The 22,893-nt window shown below is 42.0% G+C and overlaps 1 protein-coding gene across 5 annotated transcripts in view; it reads left to right on the plus strand.

Annotated features, from left to right (window-relative positions):
• Positions 1–22,893, plus strand: part of LOC118390924 (CAP-Gly domain-containing linker protein 2-like) — a 73,500-nt gene that overhangs the window by 28,983 nt on the left and 21,624 nt on the right. For all 5 annotated transcript variants that reach the window (XM_035781756.2, XM_035781755.2, XM_035781757.2 and 2 more), the window contains exons 4-6: positions 1,292–1,416; positions 9,993–10,206; positions 19,491–19,688. In XM_035781756.2, coding sequence (XP_035637649.1) covers positions 1,292–1,416; positions 9,993–10,206; positions 19,491–19,688 — 537 coding nt within the window. The remainder of the gene's footprint in view (positions 1–1,291; positions 1,417–9,992; positions 10,207–19,490; positions 19,689–22,893) is intronic.

Below are 22,893 nucleotides of genomic sequence, written 5' to 3' on the forward strand. Positions count from 1 at the left end.
TACAGACAAGAGGTCGTATCAGCTCTACCTGTGCTTTTCCACGGTTATAGTGGATGTACTTCTAGCCAACTCAACGTAAATACCGTTGCTTATATGTGAATTTGAGTTCGGAGCACGCCAGATGCATGTTGGATATGGTTGGGTCAGATTCTCCCGGAGAATCTGGTTCTCTCGTGACTTTGGCCTCTTTTGACACTAGCAAATCACATGCCAATCATCACGTGGGGCGTTCCAAAAGCATATTGTCGGTGCTGCTTTTGGCAACAGACAGCGCATCTCCGTATGAAGCGCTCTGCACAGTTCATTTATCTCATCAGCTGGTCATTTTTAGGTAAATGTCATTTAAATTGAAACATTTCAGGTAATTTCGCTGCAGCATAGGTAGCGTATAGCCTAGTGCATGCCATGATGATGCTTGGGATGTTGTATGTCAATATACAGTATACCATGTCTGATTATCTTAGATGTTATATTATTATTTTGGGGGGTTTGGGAGAGGACACAATATTGTTGTTGTCATGGCATTCTAAAACACTGAGAATGGATCTGTGTTTGCCTCGGTCCACTGTTTGTAGATGATTGAACTTTAGATGGACTACGTTTCTTTATCATCAGTCTGTCTGATCGCATTAGCGTAACCGGCTGTGACCTTTTCAGACATAGAATGTAGGCCATATCAGCTTTTTCAGACATGCACGATTACACATCAGCTCTGTCGCTCCGTTGTCAACTCGGAGTTGTCTACCCATGCAACACCAAGATGCCTGTCTGATGTTACCCTTATGTGACTACGTCTTTTAGTGTCACTATGGGATACATGCATAACATCCCAATCCCACCTTCTAAAAAGGCAACACTCCATTGTCACTGAAAGTAGCCCAATGGTTATTGTTACCTTTTTTGGTATACAGTATATACTGTCGCGGTGAAGGCGCCGTGCAGGATTACGCCACACTACATACCTTATTTATAAACATGTAAGAACATCTTTGCACAGTTGGAAAAGGATGTCGCAAACGACATATCTTTTTTTCAAGTATGCATATTTTGGGGGCATCTGAAATAACAAAAATACCAAGAAACAACCAAGCAAAAAGAAACAGAAAGACAACCTCATGTCTACCTCAGTTGCAGTTGTTCTATATTTTATCTTACTACGCAAGGTATTTTGGACATGATAATTCCCCAGATGTTGCAGTTGTTCTATATTTTATCTTACTACGCAAGGTATTTTGGACATGGTAATTCCCAAGATGTTGCAGTTGTTCATCATGCTCCTTTGTATTTTCAGGTGGGGGGCACTAAGACAGGAGTGGTGCGCTACGTGGGGGAGACTGACTTTGCCAAGGGTGAGTGGTGCGGCGTGGAGTTGGACGAGCCCCTGGGGAAGAATGACGGTGCAGTGGCTGGAACCAGGTATCTCTCTCTCTCTCTGTGTGTGTGTGTCTTTCTCTCTCCCCCTCTCCTACTTGATCTAACTCCCTCTTTATTTAAATGTTTCTGTCTCTCACTGTCTCTTTCTCACTCTCCTACACACACACACACACACACACACACACACACACACACACACACACACACACACACACACACACACACACACACACACACACACACACACACACACACACACACACACACACACACACACACACACACACACACACTCGCATGCACGCACACAAAACCTCCACACAGATCTGTCTGGCAGATCAAGCTGTAGGCCTAGTAGTGGCTTAAGCAAATCTATCATGTGTGGTTTAGTGTCAGACGAGACAGCATCATTCACTTTTTAGCTGCAATCCCACTGTATGGTAAATATTTAGAGCTAGGCCTTCCCCTCTAACACAATATTGAACTGAATTATTTCCAAAATGGTGGAAACATAAATCACTGTGCAAACAGAATATGACTTCACTCTCCAGAATATGACTTCACTCTTCTACCTACAAAATGAATCCCTAAATCAAAAAATAAAAATTGAGATGGAAAGTAGCTGTGCTAACATATACTATCGGAAACATGCTCTAGTTTCCTCGACGTACATATTTGATGTTTGAAATATGCCTTAGAAAGCTTTATTTCAATCCACTTAACTAAAAGCATGTTTTCCGCCTCTCAAAGTGATTGATTTCTATTAAAATACCTTTTGATGTGAAGGAATGCTCGACAGCAACTAGTCATGACTTGCATCACATTTTACAGTACTATATTATTAATGACATAATACATACTAGAGCATTGATATAACCTTTCCAACATGCCACTAAAATGAATGTAATGTAATGTTTCCCCAATAGTCTTGAAAGGCTAGTCTTAATTCCTCATTGCCACCTTTCTCTCATAACCTCTGATTAGAAAGGACTTGATTCCACTTGACATGATGGAACCTAGTAGTGAGCACCAATATCGCTAAAAAAAGTCACAATAAAATAACAATAACGAGGCTATATACAGGGGTACAGAGTCAATGTAATCGAGGTAATTTGTACATGTAGGTAGGGGTAAAGTGACTATTCAGAGATAATAAACAGCGAGTAGCAGCAGTGTAAAAACAAAAGGTGAGGGGGTCAATGTAAATAGTCCGGGTGGCCATTTGATTAATTGTTCAGCAGTCTTATGGCTTGGGGGTAGAAGCTGTTAAGGAGCCTTTTGGACCTAGACTTGATGCTCCGGTACCGCTTGCCGTGCGGTAGCAGAGAGACAACAGGAAATTAACCATGTATTTATGTCGCCAAGACATAGCATGGGAATCTTTGTCTAAGATGCGCTATGAAACTCTCTCCAGTCGCTCCTTTACAGACATTGGGATGCATAGGCATGATGTCCGATGTCAATTACTCATTAATTATCCCTTCCTTCGATGTTTTAACTATGGCCCACTTCCTTGCAAGGTAGAAGCAAAACATTTATTAAAAGAGCTAAATTTACTCAAACATTTTTAAAGGGTATTAGTCACAAGACTTTAAATAATAATAAATAATTTGGTGGGTGCTTATATTTGTCCTAGTTCACATATCTATTCATTGGAAATTAGCTTTTTTGCACATCCCTGAGACACCTTCGGAGAGTCGCCATTATCAACAGCGACCCTGGAACAATTAGGGTTAAGTGCCTTTGTCAAGGGCACATTGACCAATTTTTTTGAACCTTATCAACACTTGGATTCAAACTAACGACCTTTCGGCTACTGGCCCAACACTGTAACCGCTCGGCTACCCGCCACCCTGTGTTTTAGCATGTACAAAGTAACAAAAACAAAACAGATGACATAGCATACATTTAAAAAACCAACCTAAAACAATGAAATTGACTGAATATTCACATTTAAAAAAATGGGCAAGACAAAAGATTTAAGTGCCTTTGAACAGGGTATGGTACCAATTTGTGTCAAGAACTGCAATGCTGCTGGGTTTTTCACACTCAACAGTTTCCCATGTGTTTCAAGAATGATCCACCCCCCAAAGGACCTCCTGTCAACAAATGTGGGAAGCATTAGAGTCAACATTTATTTTATTTAACTAGGCAAGTCAGTTAAGAACAAATTCTTATTTACAATGACGGCTTATGAACAGTGGGTTAACTGCCTATTCAGGGGCAGAACGACAGATTTTTACCTTGTCAGCTCAGGATTTGATCTAGCAACCTATCAGTTACTGCCCCAACACTCTAACCACTAAGCTACCTGCCGCCCCAGCATCCCAGTGGAGTTCATGCCCCGACGAATTGAGGCTGTTCGGAGGGCAAAGGGGGGTTCCAACTCAATATTAGGAAGCTGTTCTTAATGTTTTGTACACTCAGTGAAAAGCCAGAGCGTCCTTCACTCGTCTCATTCATTAGTAGGGGTGAACGGTTTCAGGATTTTTGGAGTCGACTCAGACTCCTGTGGTTGGAGTTAAAAGAGTCAACTCTAGTCCTACTAGGAAGACACATTTTGCATTCTTGGGAGGACTGGCATGAACATGCTTACCATTTGCTTATCAACTTATAAAAGTCCTATGTTGTTTGTATATAGAAGGTGATGTGTAGGAACTAGAATATTTCAGTGATATTTCTGCTGTGCGCAGCCTTGACAGATCCCATGGGATGATGCAGTGCTCTACACTCTACACTCTCCACTCTACGCCGATAAACCTATTATTATTTGCTGTGTTATGAAATTATTATCCAAGCATTTGCTTTATTCCAAAGGACGATTTGCACAGGATTAGTTTTTCCAAATGGAAAATTATTATTATTATTTTTTAAATTAAATTTACTCTTGTAACAGAAGCCTGGGGTAGAAGTTTTTATTCTAGGCGTGAAGATATTTCAACGTCATGTCTAGACGGGCTACACTGATGACAGGCTACACTGATAACTCTTGCTTGGCTGACAGATGTATCGGTGTCTCCATAATATTTGAATTGAGGAAGTGTGATCATAATCATTATTTTAGTGATCCATGGTAGGTGTCCTTCCAAGTAAAAATGTCCCCCGTTATGATGATTTGAGCTGCAACATTTTTTGGGGTCTGAAACTTACCTTTCTAGTCATTTAAAAAAATAAATTGCTAAGGTGTACTCACTTCTGAGGACACAAGCTCAAATTCATACAAATATTCCGAAAATATGAAAAATCATGTATGACTTTTTTTTCCTATTCAAAAAAGTGGGGCAATAGGGCATGACATGATTGAAATGCTTTCTAAATATGGTAACAACAGTTTATTAGCACAAGAAACTGAGTGCTCGGAATAGGCTACCCACTGGTCACAGATGTCATTTGAACATCTAGTTTTGATTTACATTTGGTTGAAAAATCACAATGTCATTGGATTTAGGTTAAAAATTACAGGTGAGAAAAGACAATTCCCTTGCGTTGATGACTTTTTGCAAAGTCTTTTTGCACCTTTCCAGGTTGATTCAATGTCATCATGTAGATTTTATTTGTTGAAATGACGTTGATTCAACCAGTGTTTGCACAGTGGATAGTTGTTACAATGTTGCAAGTTCGCTATAGCAACAGCTTCAGCCGGACACTGTTGATTGATTTGGCATAATGTTGCAATTCACGAGCGACACTTCAAGTCAAACAGATAGAAGGGGAGGCAGACAGGCAGAGTAGAGAGATGAATGCATTTTTACTTAGTTGACAATGGAAGTTATAGGACTACTGCTGCATTGGCCTATAGGCTATCTCTGAGTTCCATGCGCTCATTTCTTTCGCCGCCAATGGCTTACGGTGTATCAATGTGTTCATATGGCAGAAGCTGGTGCTCTTGCATTAGTTGAATTCTTACTTTCAGATTTGTATCATTTTAATTGAAATTTGTATTATTAGAGATAAATGAGAAATGAAAATGTTATTATTGAAATTAAACTGCAGATCGGTAGAAATAGTATAAATTGTACATTTCCCCAAACTTGAAACTCACTCGCCGCCTATGTCAGCTACCCAAGTTTGTCAGGCATTGTGTTATCTTGGAAAATTCAGTCTGGATTTTCTTCTTATCCATGATCAGCTCAGAAATTGACGAATAGGCCTACAAACTTGAACTCCCTAATTATCATGGCAATTTAGCCCACTAAGTGGAACTCGCGTACAGCAGTCGTGTGTAGTCTTATTTCATTCCATAGGCTATTTTCCATTTTATCTGTACTGTTTTTAGGATATGGTGTGTTTGATAAGACGTTAATTCATATTCACGTCGAAGCGCAATTGTATTTGATATGGGCCACCATTTGGGCTATTTGATTGGAAACACACATGATGTAAAAAGTGTCTGTTTCATGACATTGTCATACATTTGGTTTCTCTGTAGGCTACAAAAAAGGCCAAAGAGGCTATATACTTCTATGTATAGGCTACATGATTTATGTTAGTAGATGACCTTGACAGAGCGTAGCAGTGCACCTCTCCAACTGCACCATGGAGAGGCACGGTGGGCATGAACAAGATACATACACTATACATACAAAAGTATGTGGACACCCCTTCAAATGAGTGGATTTGGCTATTTCAGCCTCAGCCGTTGCTGACAGGGGTATACAATTGAGCCGACCCCCGTGCAATCTCCATAGACAAACATTATTAGTAGAATAGCCTTACTGAAGAGCTCAGTGACTTTCAACATGGCACCGGCATAGGATAACACCTTTTCCAACAAGTCAGTTCGTCAAATTTTGGCCCTGCTAGAGCTTCCCCGGTCAACTGTAAGTGTTGTTATTGTGAAGTGGAAACATTTAGGAGCAACAACGGCTCAGCTGCGAAGTGGTAGGCCTAGGGTTGCAAAGGGTCAAAAACTTTCCGGTAAATTTCTGGACATTTTTTGGTTAAACTATCCCCAATTTAATGGAATTGCAACCCTCTGCAGTCACGGATCCACCCCGGTACTGCTGCTCATTCTGTTCACCAGTTCCGGAGGTCGACGTCACCAGCCTTCTTGGCTTCACTGAACTGGATTCATTATCATCAACCCCAGACCTTTTTGATTACATACACCTGGTTCCCATTTCCCCTGATTAATACAGCATGTTATATATGTGCTCTCTGTTCCCCATTGTCCTTGTTGGGTATTGTTCCCATGTCCTTTGGTTGTGTGAGTACCATTGCGTTGTTTCAGCTTTTGTGCTGTGTGTTTTGTGCATTGTATTGTGTCGTTCTTCAAGGTTTACCCTCGCTCTTTTGTTTAGGTACATCCCAGTGTTTTGTATACATGTTTGTTTTGGGTGTATTAAAAAACGCTATTATGTATCCCTGTGTCTCTCCAAATCCTTTATACCAGCGTGACATCTGCATGTAATATAATAATAATTACAGTGCATTCTTCCATCAAATGTAAAGCTGATTCTCAAAATCTTACACACTAATGAGATGCTATTGAGCCCACATTACTACACTGTCTGAGCCAAGGACTACATGCTTACTACAAGTAAATAGCAGCCTACAGCAAAGTGTGTTTAAATCACTACTAACTTGCTAACAATTTCTGCTAGTTAGGTTTTGCTACCATGTGGGTTTTAGCTTGATTGAGCCTGCTAACTGAGGAGTGTTAATTCACTTGTTTCCATACGTTTCATTTTAAAACATTTATCTTACAAAGGATTTGTTTAATCTAGCTGCTTAACTATTTATCGGTACATGGATTTTTATTTATTTAAATGTACTCATTGTTTTCTAATATTTACAGGAAAATGCCACAGGCACTAGCTGATGTGTGGAGACATTTCACTGGAGCTAAAATGGGGAAGGAAAAGCTGTGTACATTTGCAAATACTGTGCCAAATCATATGCGAAGAATGCAACAAAGATGCAGAACCATCTGGCCAAGTGCATAATGTTCCCTCAGTGCTTATAACAAGCAACCTCTGACAAAAGTCCCTTCTATTCGAGGTGAAAGTGATGAATCAGACACCTTATTGATAGCAACAGCTCGTGGTCCTCCTTCTCATTCATCAGAGAAATGCTGATGAATGTCTTGCTCGAGCTGTGTATGCAACTGGTTCACCTCTGATGCTCACAGGCAATGTGTATTGGAAGGGATCTGAATGTTCTTCGCCCAGCATACACCCCTCCAACCAGACATGCTTTATCTACTCATTTGCTGGATGCAGAGGTCAACAAAGTTCAAGTGAAGGTCAAGCAAATCATATAGAAAGCAGACTGTATTGCAATCATCTCCGATGGGTTGTTGAATGTTCGTGGGCAAAGAATAATTAACGACATAATCTCCACCCCTCAACCAGTATTCTACAAGAGCAGACACAAAGGACAACCGACACACTGGTCTCTACATTACAGATGAGCTGAAGGCAGTCATCAATGTTCTTGGACCACAGAAGGTATTTGCACAGGTGACAGACAATGCTGTGAACATGAAGGCTGCTTGGTCTAAAGTGGAGGAGTCCTACCCTCACATCACACCCATTGGCTGTGCTGCTCTTGCATTGAATCGGCTACTCAAGGACATCATGTCACTGAAAAAATTGTTACACACTGCAAGAGAGCCAAGGAAATGGTTAGGTATGTGAAGTTAAGTTATTGCAGCAATCTACCTCACCAAGCAAAGTGAGAAGAATAAAAGCACCACATTGAAGCTGCCCAGGAACACCCTTGAGGTGGTGTTGTCATCATGCTTTACAGTCTCCTGGAGGGGAAGGAGTCTCTCCAAGAAATGGCCATATCACAGACTGCCGATATGGACAAGAGGATCCTCCTGGATGATGTATTTTGGGAGGCCGTGGTAAGCAGCTTGAAACTCCTGAAACCTATAGCAGAAGCCATTGCACGGATTGCGGGAGACAATGCCATCCTGTCTAATGTTCAGACTCTGCTTGTAGATGTAAGAGGATAAATCCCTACTGCCCTGCCCACTTTACTGTTGCTCCAAGCGGAGGAAACTGCAGTTCTGAAATACATCAAAAAGCATGAAGACTTCTGCCTGAAGCTCATACACGCTGCAGCGTACATGTTGGACCCCAAGTATGCTGGCAAGCGTATCATGTCTGGTGCAGAGATCAACAAGGCCTAGGGTGTTATCACTACCGTGTCTCGCCTCCTTGGCCTTGATGAGGGCAATGTTCTTGGCAGTCTGGCGACTTCCAAGCAAGGGCTTTGGGACGGAGATGCAATATGGCAGTCGTGCCAACATATCTCATCAGCCACCTGGTGGAAGGGACTTTGTGGATCTGAGGCTCTCCCCTGTTGCCTCCATCATCCTCCAAACATCATCCGCCTCAGAGCGCGACTGGTCCTTGTTTGGAACACACACACCAACTAATGCAACAGGCTGACCAATACAAGGGTTGAAAAATTGGTGGCCATCCGTGCAAATATGAGGCTTTTTGAGTCTGACAATGAGCCATCCTCAACAAGGTTGGAAAGTGACAGTGAAGATGAGGCCTCAGTCTGATGTTCAAGAGGTGGACATTGAGGAGGTCCAGGGAGAAGACATGGAAGCCTGAGAGGAAGACAACCAGACCTTTAGTTTCTAGACTATCATTTTATAAATGTGTGTTGAAAATGTTTTTGGGAGATGAGATGGATCATTCAATGTTTCCTTTTTTTTGTTCAGTGAAATCATCCCATGTGAAGAGTCAACTCATTTAAAGTTCAATTCGTAACTAAATAGTGTTTTTTATTTCTATTGGAAGGATTTAATCATTTGCGATTATGTTTACTTATGATAAGGTAAATATATCCGGGGCGGCAGGTAGCCTAGTGGTTAGAGCGTTGGACTAGGAACTGCAAGATCGAGTCCCTGAGCTGACAAGGTAAAACTCTGTCGTTCTGCCCCTAAACAAGGCAGTTAACCCACTGTTCCTAGGTCGTCATTGAAAATAAGAATTTGTTCTTAACTGACTTGCCTAGTTAAATAAAGATAATAAAAATATATCCAATGCAAAAAAACTATTAAATGGTATTAATTTGCATATAATTCTCACAAAGTTTCCACCTCTGAATATTCCCCAAAATGTACAACCCTAGGTAGTCCACACAAGCTCACAAAACAGGACCGTTGAGTGCTGAAGCGCATCGTGGGTAAAAATTGTCTGTCCTCGGTTGCAACACTCGCTACCAAGTTCCAAACTGCCTCTGAACGCAACAGAAGCCTAGCTTGTAGGCCTATGGTCCTAAATGAAAGGGAAACAGATTGCCATTTGTAGCCCTATAGACCACTGAAATCAGTCAAACCGAGCTCAATAACTCAATGCATGCGCACAGTCCTATTGAATATGAATTTACCTATATTGTGAGTAGGCCTATACCATCTTGATGTACCCAGTTTATCAAGAGATTCACCATTCAAATAAATTCTTACCGTTATGTAGTTTGTTTAAAAACAAAGTCAAATTGATTGTATTGATACATGGCTGTCGCTGGGAATTTTTCCCATCAAAAAGTTAATTCATTATATTTATTATTGGCATTAAATGTCAACATCCTTGACCCCCACAAATCATCATTAGCCCTTAAAAACCCATATCGGTCATTCTCTACCTCTGACCCAGGTACTTCCAGTGTCCGCCCAGGTTTGGACTGTTCGCACCCATCCACAAGGTGATCCGTATCGGTTTCCCCTCCACCAGCCCAGCCAAGGCCAAGAAGAGCAAGCGCATGGCCATGGGGGTGTCATCCTTGGCCCACAGCCCCAGCAGCTCGTCCATCAGCTCTGTTAGCTCTGTGGCTTCCTCAGTGGGCGGGCGGCCCAGTCGAACTGGCCTGGTGAGAGATACACATGCATGCATAGACATAAACCAACCAATGTATTTTCATGACTATAACTGCCAGTCTAATGGGGTGATATCATTAATGTAAAGTCATACCCCTTGACTTTATTGAGTTACAGCCTGAATTAAAAAAGGATTAAATATATATATTTTTTTCTCACCCATCTACACATAATGCCCACAATGACAAAGTGAAAACATGTTTTTAGAACTTATTGCAAATGTTTTGAAAATCTCGTTTACATAAGTATTCACCCTTGAGTCAATACTTTGTAGAAGCACCTTTGGCAGTGATTACATCTGAGTCTTTCTGGGTAAGTCTCTAAGAGCTTTCCATGCCTGGATTGTGCAACATTTGGCCATTATTTTTTCAATTCTTCAAGCTGTGTCTAATATCCAACGTTTTGACAGACAAGCTGTCTTCATCCGGGTATAATGAAGACAGCTTGTCTGTCGAAACGTTGGATATTAGGTTATTAAATTATTGCATCTAGAGTCTAGAGTGTGTGGCTCTCCTTTTCTTTTTCAATCATTGCTATACAACCATTTTCAGGTCTTGCCATAGATTTTCAAGTAGATTTAAGTCAAAACTAACTCAGCCACTCCAGAACATTCACTGTCTTCTTGGTAAGCGACTCCAGTGTATATTTAGCCTTGTGTTTTAGATTAATGTCATGCTGAAAGGTGAATTAATCTCTGTGTCTAGTGGAAAGCAGACTGAACCAGGTTTTCCTCTGATTTTGCCTGTATTTAGCTCCACTCTGTTTATTTTTTATCCTGAAGAACTCCCTAGTCCTTAACGATTACAAGCATACCCATAACATGATGCAGCCACCACTACGCTTGAAAATATGAAGAGTGGTATTCAGTAATGTGTTGTATTGGATTTGCTACAAACATAAAACTTTGTATTCAGGACAAAAAGTGAATTGCTTTGCCACATTTTTTGCAGTATTACTTTAGTTCCGTGTTGCAAACAGGATGCATGTTTTGGAATATTTTTACAGTTGAAGTCGGAAGTTTACATACACTTAGGTTGGAGTCATTAAAACTCGTTTTTCAACCACTCTACAAATTTCTTGTTAACAAACTATAGTTTTGGCAAATCTGTTAGGACATCTACTTTGTGCATGACACAAGTAATCTTTCCAACAATTGTTTACAGACAGATTATTTCACTTTTAATTCACTGTATCACAATTCCAGTGGGTCAGAAGTTTACATACACTAAATTGACTCCGCCTTTAAACAGCTTGGAAAATTCCATAAAATTATGTCATGGCTTTAGAAGCTTCTGATAGGCTAATTGACATCATTTGAGTCAATTGGAGATGTACCTGTGCATGTACAAATCTGTGTGCGGTTCTCCTTTTCTTTTTCTTTTTTTTCAATCATTGCCTCTTTGCACGACATCATGGGAAAATCAAAAGAAATCAGCCAAGACCTCAACAAAAAAATTGGAGACCTCCACAAGTCTGGTTCATCCTTGGGAGCAATTTCCAAACGCCTGAAAGTACCACGTTCATCTGTACAAAAAATAGTACGCAAGTATAAACACCATGGGACCACGCAGCTGTCATACAGCTCAGGAAGGAGGTGCATTCTGTCTCCTAGAGATGAACGTAGTTTGGTGTGAAAAGTGCAAATCAATTCCAGAACAACAGCAAAGGACCTTGTGAAGATGCTGGAGGAAACAGTTACAAAAGTATCTATATCCACAGTAAAACGAGTCCTAATTCGACACAACCTGAAAGGCAGCTCAGCAAGGAAGAAGCCACTGCTTCAAAACCGCCATAAAAAAGCCAGACTAAAAATAGAACTGTTTGGCCATAATAACCATTGTTATATTTCAGGGAAAAAAGGGGAGACTTGCAAGCCGAAGAACACCATCCCAACCGTGAAGCACGAGGTGGTAGCATCATACTGTGGGGGTGCTTTGCTGCAGGAGGGACTGGTGCACTTTACAAAATAGATTGCATCATGAGGCAGGAAAATGATGTGGATATATTGATGCAACTTCTCAAGACAACCGTCAGGAAGTTAAAGCTTGGTTGCAAATGGGTCTTCCAAATGGACATTGACCCCAATAATACTTCCAAACTTGTGGCAAATTGGCTTAAGGACAACAAAGTCAAGGTATTGGAGGGCCATCACAAGCCCTAACCTCAATCCTATAGAAAACGTGTGGGCAGAACTGAAAAAGCATGTGCGAGAAAGGAGGCCTTACAAACCTGACTCAGTTACACCAGCTCTGTAAGGAGGAATGGGCCAAAATTCACCCAACATATTGTGGGAAGCTTGTGGAAGGCTACCCGACACATTTGATCCAAGTGAAACAATTTAAAGGCAATGCTACCAAATACTAATTCAGTGTATGTAAACTTCTGACCCACTGGGAATGTGATGAAAGACATAAAAGCTGAACAAAATTATTCTCTCTGCTATTATTCTGACATTTCACATTCTTAAAATAAAATGGTGATCCTAACTGACCTAAAACAGGGAATTTTTACTGGGATTAAATGTCAGGAATTGTGAAAAACTGAGTTTGAATGTATTTGGCTAAGGTATATGTAAACTTCTGACTTCAACTGTATATTGTACTGGTTTCTTCTTTTCACTGTCAATTAGGTTAGTATTGGGGAGTAAATGCAATGTTGTTGATCCAGCCTCAGTTTTCTCCTATTACAGCCACTGCTGGCTTGCCTCTGAAGCTAAGCAGAGTTGGTCCTGGTTGGTCCTTGGATGGGAGACCGGATGCTGTTGGAAGTGGTGTTGGAGTGCCCGTAGGAGGCACTTTTTCCTCTGGTCTAAGAAAATATCCCAAATTCCCAGGGCAGTGATTGGGAACATAGAGGGCTGTCTTTTGGATGAGACATTAAACATGTGTCCTGACTCTCTGTGGTCACTAAAGATCCCATGGCACTTATCGTAAGAGTAGGGGCGTTAACCCCAATGTCCTGGCTAAATTCCCAATCTGGCCCTCATACCATCATGGCCACCTAATCATTCTCAGCTTTCAATTGGCTCATTCATCCCCTTCCTCTCCCCTGTAAATGAGAATGTGTTCTCAGTCAACTTACCTGGTAAAATAAGGGTTAAATAAAGTTAAATTAAAAACTATATAACTATTTTATAGTCACCATTGGCCTCATTGTGAAATCCCTGAGCGGTTTTTGTCCTCTAAGGCAACTGAGTAAGGAAGGATGCCTGTATCTTTGTAGTGACTGGGTGTATTGATACACCATCCAAAGTGTAATTGATAACTTCACCATGCACAAACAGATATTCAATGTCTTTTTATTTTTTACTACTTATAGGTTTCCTTCTTTGCGAGGCATTGTAAAACCTCCCTGGTCTTTGTGGTTGAATCTGTGTTTGAAATTGCTCAACTGAGGGACCTTACAGATAATTGTATGTGTTTTGTATAGAGGTGACTATCAATATATTCGCTTGTATTTACCCCCCAAAAATGAAATGCTAATTAGCTGCTAGTGTGGCTATCATAAAGAACAACAAATGCCATGATGATCTGGACGAGACTGACGAATCGAGAGACAATGGTAAGAATCTGTGGATTAGCTCCCCCTCTATACTGCCCCTGTTGGAGAAAGTGCGTATCCATAGTAAACTGAAAATATTTTTTCCCAAAATTGCTAATATATGCATATAAAAATTATTATTGAATAGAAAACACTCTAAAGTTTCTAAAACCGTTTAAATTATGTCTGTATGTAAAGCAGAACTCTCAGGGCAGCCTTTCTCCCAAATCCTCTCTTGTGAAGAGAAAAGTTGGGTCAACTTTGACGTCATGGCCCCCACCCTTCCCAGGCAGCTACGGATCCAGGAACAGTCTCTATCTGTTCAGCGCGATGTCAGCTTTCAAATGGCACGTTCATTGTGAGAATCCCACTGAGCCCTGCACGTTTCGGGGGCGAAATTGCTCGTGTCCCTCTGAAAAACAGGCACTCTTTTGCGCGCAGCCGATTTGGACTACGTCTTTTTCCATGATACAGCATTTGAAGCCGGATTGTCTGTTCGCGCTGCTCTTTGTTCTACATGCTAAAAACATCATAAAGCTCGATTTTTCACATTGTTTGACCAGTTTAGTGAGCATATAATATGTAAATTGGAAGTTTTGATGCGCAAGAGTGCTGGACCAGAAGTCATTTTGGATGCATTTCAGCCGAAGCTGTTAACATGTGCTAATACAGAGATACGCAACGTGAAACCAAACGATGTATTGGGTAAGTATGACTCCTTCTACGTCTCCTGATGGAAGAACATCAAAGGTAAGGGAATATTTATGTGGTTATTTGGTGTTTCTGTGGACTCCAAACGTAGAGGAGACATACTGCTAATATCTGAGCGCTGACTCATAGTATAGCCCAGTGAACGATGTCTGTAACGTTAACAATAAATGTAATACAGCGGTTGCATTAAGAAGTGTATCTTTGTAAATATATGTAGAACATGTATATTTAGTCATGTTTATTGCTTGTTATCTGACGTTATCTGTCGGAGCTATCATCATTTCTCCTGACATTCTAGTAGCATTTTTTGAAATGTCGTCATTGTAAACCGAGATTTATGGATATAAATGGCATATTATTGAAAAAAAAAATGTACTGTGTAACATGTAATATTACTGTCATCTGATGAAGATTTTCAAAAGGTTAGTGAATTATTTATTTTTTAATCCTACTTTTAAATTTTATTTTTTCTGGGACAAAATGGCCGCCGCTTGCCTTTTGTTTCGGTGGTTATCTAATATAAATATGTGCTATGTTTTCGCCGTAAAACATTTTAGAAATCTGACTTGCTGGGTAGATTAACAAGATGTTTATCTTTCATTTGAGCTATTGGACTTGTTAATGTGTGGAGGTTAAATATTTTTAGGAATATTTTTTCGCATTGTGCGTTATGGTAATGAGCTTGAGCTGTAGTCACGATCCCGGATCCGGGATGGGGAGTTCTAAGAGGTTTTAACTGAATGTTAGCTAAATGTAATAATGATTAAATTGGCTACATTTCTTTAAAAGGACAATTCCGTGATCTATCTTGTGCAAGTTTAAAAATGTACACAATACCTGTTAGCAAAAGTGTCAGCTTGAGATGACATGCAGGATCTTGCAGGGATTTTTTGTTTTCATGATGTCTATTTTGATGCTAATTAGCATTATTCGAATCTGAGAGTAAATTGAGCTGAATATATTGATAAAAGTCACGTTGTCCAAGAGAGATTTACATGGTTCTCAAAACGTCACACCAGGGTAAGCCTACACGAAACACAGCCCTTATTTTATGTTTTTTTTTTAATGTTTTCCCTATGGGAAAAATAAATGTAGAAAAACGATTGAAGTCATTTCCCTGTTTAATCTCTAGGTTTTATGGGTATTATAAAACCTCCACTGTGAGGCTCTGTAGGAATTAATGGATTCTACAGTATTTCAATTAAAGGACAAAATTACATGTATTTAAGTATTGCTTTGTTGTATTGGAGGACAGTAACATTAGTACTTTCAAAAACAGACTCGGAAATGTTTTTATATATTCTATTTTTTATGTTTAGCTCACATAATATAATACAAAATATGCATTAAGATGTCTGTAGTATAATAAATGTGGGTCTGTTTAACTCCATCAAGGATGAACTTGCCGCTTGGGAACTGGGAGAGGACCGAGTCCCTGATAAAGCTGCCCATCAGGATTTACAACCGCATCTGAGAACGTGAAAGACAGCGCCTTTGACACCACCACGGTTACCGGAGCACCCCAAGCCCCCCCCGAGCCCAGAATTAAGGAGCTCAGGCATTGTAAATCCCCTGTGTGAAATGTCCCATTCCTCTGCAGGTTCAAGCCCTCAATGGATGCACCATTGGCTCCGGCCAGGTGGAATATCGGACCAAGCTCATTCTACTGCAGGTTGGGGTGAACCACGAAGACTCTTAGTTTTCTTTTGATCACTGCTCCCGAGAACCCCCTTATCCTAGGGTACCCTGGGCTAGTGCTACAACCCACTATTCCAGACTAAATGCCTAAGACCCCCACCAAGAGCCTCGCCATGTTCCCTGGCATCCACTGAAGACCAAGAATTTTCCACTCTCCCTCCAGGGTACGTTGACCTCCGGGAGGCCTTCAGTAAGATGCAATCCGCCACCCTCCCTTCCTCATCATCCATACTACTGCGCCATAGATCTCCTACCCGGCTCCACCCCTCCTCAGGGCCGTCTGTACTCCGTCTTGACCCCTGAAGCAGCAGTCATGGAGAATTACACCCGGGAGTCGCTGGAGGCAGGTTTCATTCACTCCTCTACATTCTCAGCTAGTGCAGGTTTCTTCTTTGTGGGAAAGAAGGATGGAGTTCTGCGTCCCTGCATCAATTACAGATGGTAGAACAGGATTACAATTAAGAATCGTTGCCCCCTACCTCTGATGTCTGCCGTCTTGGAGTTTGCCCATTGGGCCCAATTCTTCTCCAAACTGGACCTCCGCAACGCTTACAATCTGGTGAGAATCAGGGAGCGAGATAAATGGAAGACTGCTTGACCCCGTAAAGGTGAGGGCGGTCACAGACTGTCCCCCATCCCGCCTCACTTAAACAAGTCCAGTGGTTTTACGGACGTTTTGACGTTTTATATGCAACTTTGGTGCGGGGAAGCACCTCGTGGCCCTAACCTGCATGTCCCAGAACCATTCTTGCTGGACCCGTGAGGCTGACGGGGCATTTGGGAAGCTTAAGGGATGTTTAATCTTCGGACCCATCCTTGTCCATCCGGATCCTACCCGTCACTTCGTGGTAGAGGTGAATGCCTCAGACACGGGAGCAGGGGCGGTCCTTTTACAGCGGAACGAGGGGGACAAGAACCTGCACCCATGTGCCTATCTCTCCAAGTGGTTCTCGCCAGCGGAACGCAACAACGATGTAGGCAACCGGGAGCTCTTGGCAGTTAAGTGTGCCCTTGAGGGGTGGAGACACTGGTTGGAGGGACACCTCATCCTTTTGTGATCTGGACGGACCATAAGAACTTGGTCTCCATTCAAGAAGCCAAGAGGTTGAACGCTTGCCAGGCTAGGTGGGCTCTGTTCTTTAACAGGTTCAACTTCGCACTAGCCTATCTCCGGGATAAAATAATTAGAAAGCAGACGCCCTGTCCCGCCAACACAATGTCTCTAATGAGGAGAGGGACTGCGGGCCCATTATCCCCAGCTCCCGCATTGTGGCCCCCATGATATAGAGTACAACGGTCCGACAAGCCCAGACCCGAGAACCTGACCCCGGCTGGGTCACACTACAGACTTTATGTTCCGCGATAAGCCCCTTCCCGGGTACTACAATGGGGACACTCCTCTGAAATTAACTGGGCATCCAAGGGTTAATCGGACACTGGAGTTCCTGAGGCGGAGATTCTGTTGGCCCAACATGATTGAGGATGTGAGATCCTTCGTTACAGCCTGCTCCACCTGTGCCCAAAGCAAGTCCTCACGACAGCGACCGGCTGGGTTGCTCCAACCTCTGCCCATCCCCAGCCAGTCCTGGTCCCACTTGTCCGTAGACTTTATCACAGAGTTACCCCCATCCCACGGGCTTACCACTCTCCTGGTTGTTGTCGATCAGTTTTTCAAGGCTGCCCATTTCATCACCTCACCCAAGTTGCCCTCAGTGAAGGAGACCGCTGATCTCATGATTACCCATGTCTTTCAACTACACAGACTTCCCAGGACATTGTCTCGGATCGTGGGCCCCAGTTCGTCACACGGTATTGGAAAGCCTTCTGCTCCCTGTTGGGGGCATCAATGAGTCTTTCCTCTGGGTTTCACCCAGAGTCTAATGGGATAACGGAACGGGCCAACCAGGAGTTGGAGAAGTTCCTCTGCTGTTTCATTTCCACCCAGGCCAGCAACTGGATCAAGTTCCACGTCTGGGCAAATATGCTCAAAACACACTGCCGAGCTCGTTCACTAGACCGTTCGAGTGTCAGTTCTGGTTTGCCGAACTGTTGTCCTTTGCAGAAGCTTAAATTGTTTACCATGTGTGTTCGTTTCCTGAGTGCGTTTTCGAGACTTAGTGTTTGTTGTTTTTCTAGTGTACTGTGATCCTGCTGCTACCGTTTCTCAGTAAAGTATTTATGTTTATCCTTAACCACTGATTCCTTGTCTGGTCTCTTCTCTGCACCTGGGAACAACCTCACCACATCACAAACATAGGCCAGCCCACACCAAACCCGACATGGGCCAGAACACACCAAGCCCAGCACCGAGGCTGGGGCTCATTAGAATATTTGGGGGCGTAGTTTGCACACAGTTATTTTTGTGCAACCGTGACTGAGTGTCATTCCAGTTTAAGTGTTATGTTGTGAGATACCCATTTGTTATTTCTTGTACACTGACGACGTCTTTATAAAGACGTCATCTGCCACACCCATTGCTGACCAGTGTATTAAAATTGAGCACACAACCATGCAATCTCTATAGACAAACATTCACAGTTGAATGGCCTTATTGAAGACCTCAATGACTTTCAACGTGGAAGACGTGAACATTTCCAAGAAGTCAGTTTGTCAAATGTCTGCTCTGCTAGAGCTACCCCGATCAACTGTAAGTGCTGTTATTGTGAAGTGGAAACGCCTAGGAGCAACAACTGATCAGCCACGAAGTGGTAGGCCACACAAGCTCACAGAGCGGGACCGCTGAGTGCTGAAGAACAGAGCCCTGACCTTAACCTCATCGAACGCCTTTGGGATGAATTGGAACGCCGACTGCGAGCCAGGCCTAATCACCCAACATCAGTGCCCGACCTCCTTAATGCTCTTGTGGTTGAATGGAAGCAAGTCCCCGCAGCAATGTTCCAACATCTAGTGGAACGCCTTCCCAGAAGAGTGGAGGCTATAGCAGCAAAGGGGGGACCAACTCCATATTAATGCCTATGATTTTGGAATGAGATGTTCGAAGAGCAGGTGTCAACATACACTACATTACCAAAAGTATCTTTAGTTTGCTCCTAATTTTTTTCTAATGCTCCCAGACAAATGTCCTCAATAATAATTCAAATATCATGAAAGCCCCTTATTTCATGCAGCATAGAAATAATTTATGAAATTCCATTTTTTCTTGCATTTTTAAATTGAGTGTGTAGAAAAAAATGTGTAATGCTGCAAGACAAAATTCCTCTAATCTTATTTGTTTCTCTCACCTCCTTCCCCCCTCTCTCTCTCCCCCCATTCCTCCCCCTCCCCGACCACCCTTCCCCCCTACACAACCTCCCCTCCCCCTCCATAGCTCACAGAGACGTCGTCGCGCTATGCCCGCAAAATTTCAGGCACTACTGCGCTGCAGGAGGCACTGAAAGAGAAACAGCAGCACATCGAGCAGCTGCTGGCCGAGAGGGACCTGGAACGGGCTGAGGTGGCAAAAGCCACCAGCCACATCTGTGAGGTGGAGAAGGAGCTCAGTGTCCTCAAGGCCCAGCACCTGCAGGTAGGCAGTAACCTGAGTGGCAGTTTTTGTCATCGTGCCATGACATTGCAAGCCCTCTTTTTGTACTGCTTTGGTCAGTTTTATGCAATAATATTGCGATGATTTCACTGTTTTAGGCTGAAAAGGGGAGGTGATTGGTCAAATTCACAATCATTGTTGATTTTGCAAAAAAATATTCTATCGCAGAATCCTGGGGGGACTGGCTTACTAGACTCAAAGCGGGACTAAACTGTAAATAAACCATCTCTAATGCGCTTTGGTTCGCCTGGAGATGTTCATCGTTCATAAACAAATCAGTCAGTAAGCTATTTCTGACGAATCAGAATCTCATGGAAGCTGAGCCTCACATTCATAAAGCCATTCAAAGCTGAATGTTATCTCCCATGGTTATCTCTCTTTTCTAGACAAGGTCAATGCTAGTTTTTGCATTGCCCTTTCCCCTTTTTGGGTGGAGATTTCATTTACGGAGCAATGGAATAATATGAAAAATCCGCCCATCCAGGGCACTGGTGATGCAAAACTAACGTGGCCAAGGAAAGCAAGTCCAGCGCTCTCAACCAATCAGTATTTATAGCGGAAACAGAGAGCGTCTTGGTCTTTGGCTAGCCATACCTAGGTTTATGTCTCCAACCATGCTGTCAAAGGCACACGGCTAGGAAATAAGCTAGCATTTATTTCACTAGAAAGTTGCTAAATGCATGCCAGACAAAGCTTCTCTTGTGCGTTCTTCACGATTAAACAGTCACCGTGGGTGACTCGGGAATTTAAAGAGCGCCCCAACCAGAAAAAAAAACAAGTGTTTAAATCATGTGGCACTAAAGAGGAAAGGAGGCATCAACATCAAAATCCTACTACGGCAAAGGGAGGCTTACTGGATATCGTATCTAAAACATTGACCCCTAGTGGTCAGAATATTGACTGATCTCATGCCCTTCTTATGAACAAATCTTTATTTTAGGAACAAGTCTTATAAATTGATATATTCTTTCTACAGCTTATTAGCGTACACCAAATATGTTCCCCCTGTTGATGATGCTCATTATACATTAAGGTTGAACCAAAAGATTACATGTAACAAATATGAAATGAAATATGAAACAATTGTGAAATTGAATTAAACAATAATGCATGTTGATGCTAATACGATGTACAATATTCAATTGTTTCTATATGATAACAATAGCGTAATATATTTAATATGCCATAAACTTTTTTCAATTTTTTAGTTTCACTAATTCATTTTAATTAACTTAATAATTATGACACACCCCTCACTAGTGTCATTGTTTGCACTAATTGCACTGTTTGTCTCCATAACCTGTTTCAAGTATTCATGATATTACCCTGAGAAAGGCACAGTGATGCAAAACGTTGGTAAATACCCATTAAATTGTTGGGGAGTTTATACATGTAGTGTGCGACTTTCTTTATTTTGATAGTTAAAAGTTTATTCGCCTTTAGTCAGCACCTCCAGATAAACACATTTTTCTGGGTGTGCGCCTGCTCATGTTTTTTAATCTAGTAAAGAGGAAAGGAAAAATGTTCAGAAGAGACTCAAAAGCAAGATCAAGGAGTGTAAGGCAGCCAACAGACAAATTAGACAATGTTTTTAAAGACAATGACAGTAGGAAAGTCTGGCAAACCATCACAGGTTACAAACCAAAGAGACATTATATGACTGTCGATAATGACCTTGTCTTTGCAAATGTTTTGAACCATTTCTATTGAAGGTTTGACATGGGTGATTTTACATCGCAGCATAAATGGCCATGGACAGTGTAGACAGCATACCAGCTGTTGATATACAAATCCCTGTGATGACGTCAAGCAACACTTTCAACACGTCATCCCAAGAAAATCATTACGGTCCAGACAGCTTCAGCAGGAAGCCACTCTGGGCATGCACAAACCAGCTTGCACTACCGTTCCAGAAGCTATTCCAGCTGTCACTGGACAGCGGGACAATTCCAGACTTATGGAAAAAGTTGCTGATTGTCCCAGTACCAAAAAACACCAGGCCAAAAGAAAATAAAGACTTACGCCCTGTAGCCCTGACATCTGTAACTATGAAAACAAAAAAAAAACAGAATTTCTGGTGTCTCATCCAAACCAATTTGAATACCGCGCCTCCAGGCGTGTTGATGATGAGTTACTGGGCATGCTGAACATCATATACGAACACTTAGAACAGGCAAATAGCCTAGTGAAAATTGTATTCATTGACTTCAGTGGTGGACAAGCTGGTGAATTTGGGTGTCAACTCTCTACTGATCAAGCGGATCAACAGTTTCCTTGTGAATTGTACCTAACAAGTGGGGATGGCAGAGTTGAACTTCACATCTAGAACGGCGAATACGGGAGCATCACAAGAGTGGGTACTTTCACCGATCCTGTACACACTGTGAACGAACGATGGTCAAGCCTCTGAGCCAGCCCACACATTCTTTAAATATGTAGATGACACCGCTCTTGTGGGTTTTTCCACCCAGACCAAGGTTTTGACAGAGAAACGGTCAAATTCGTCCAGTGGTACGCAATTAGTCCAGTGGTGCGCAGATAACTTTCTTGAAATAAACGTTAAGAAAACAAGAGATTGAAATGGATTTTTAGAAGGAATGAAACTGCACTATCCCCTACGAAGTTCAATTGGGAATCCGTCGATAGAGTGACCACGTATAGATATCTGGGAATCGAAATAGACAAACTGGAATTCAATGACTGTATTCTTGCAAAGAGAAAGAAACTGCCACATTCAATGTTTTTTTTACGCATACTGAACCATTTTAATGTTGATTGCCATATCCTACAACTTTTATAAATCTGTCCTGCAGAGTGCGCTGTCCTTTGGTCTGACATGAGTCTTTGGAAACATACGAGCACAAGACCATGTCAAGCTTCAGCGCTTGATCAAGACGGTGGGAAGGATAATTGATATAGACCAATAATAAGCCACCAGTCTGTACACAAAACCTATTCTCCAAAAACGTGAAAGCATTTTACAGGACAGTACCGATTCCCTTCACTCAAAACTCAGTCGCAGCAGCCGTAAAAGTGGAAAGAGACTTCTTTAAGACCACCAGTGGCGCTTTTATAGCTCAATCTAATTCGTGCTGATAAAAAGAAATCCATAGCTCTTACGGACACATGCTCAAACTCGCACACTTTTGACAGACTGCAAATTACCGAGATATCAAAGTGTCACCAA

The sequence above is a fragment of the Oncorhynchus keta genome, chromosome 12 (genome assembly GCF_023373465.1).
Source record: "Oncorhynchus keta strain PuntledgeMale-10-30-2019 chromosome 12, Oket_V2, whole genome shotgun sequence".
NCBI lineage: Eukaryota > Metazoa > Chordata > Actinopteri > Salmoniformes > Salmonidae > Oncorhynchus > Oncorhynchus keta.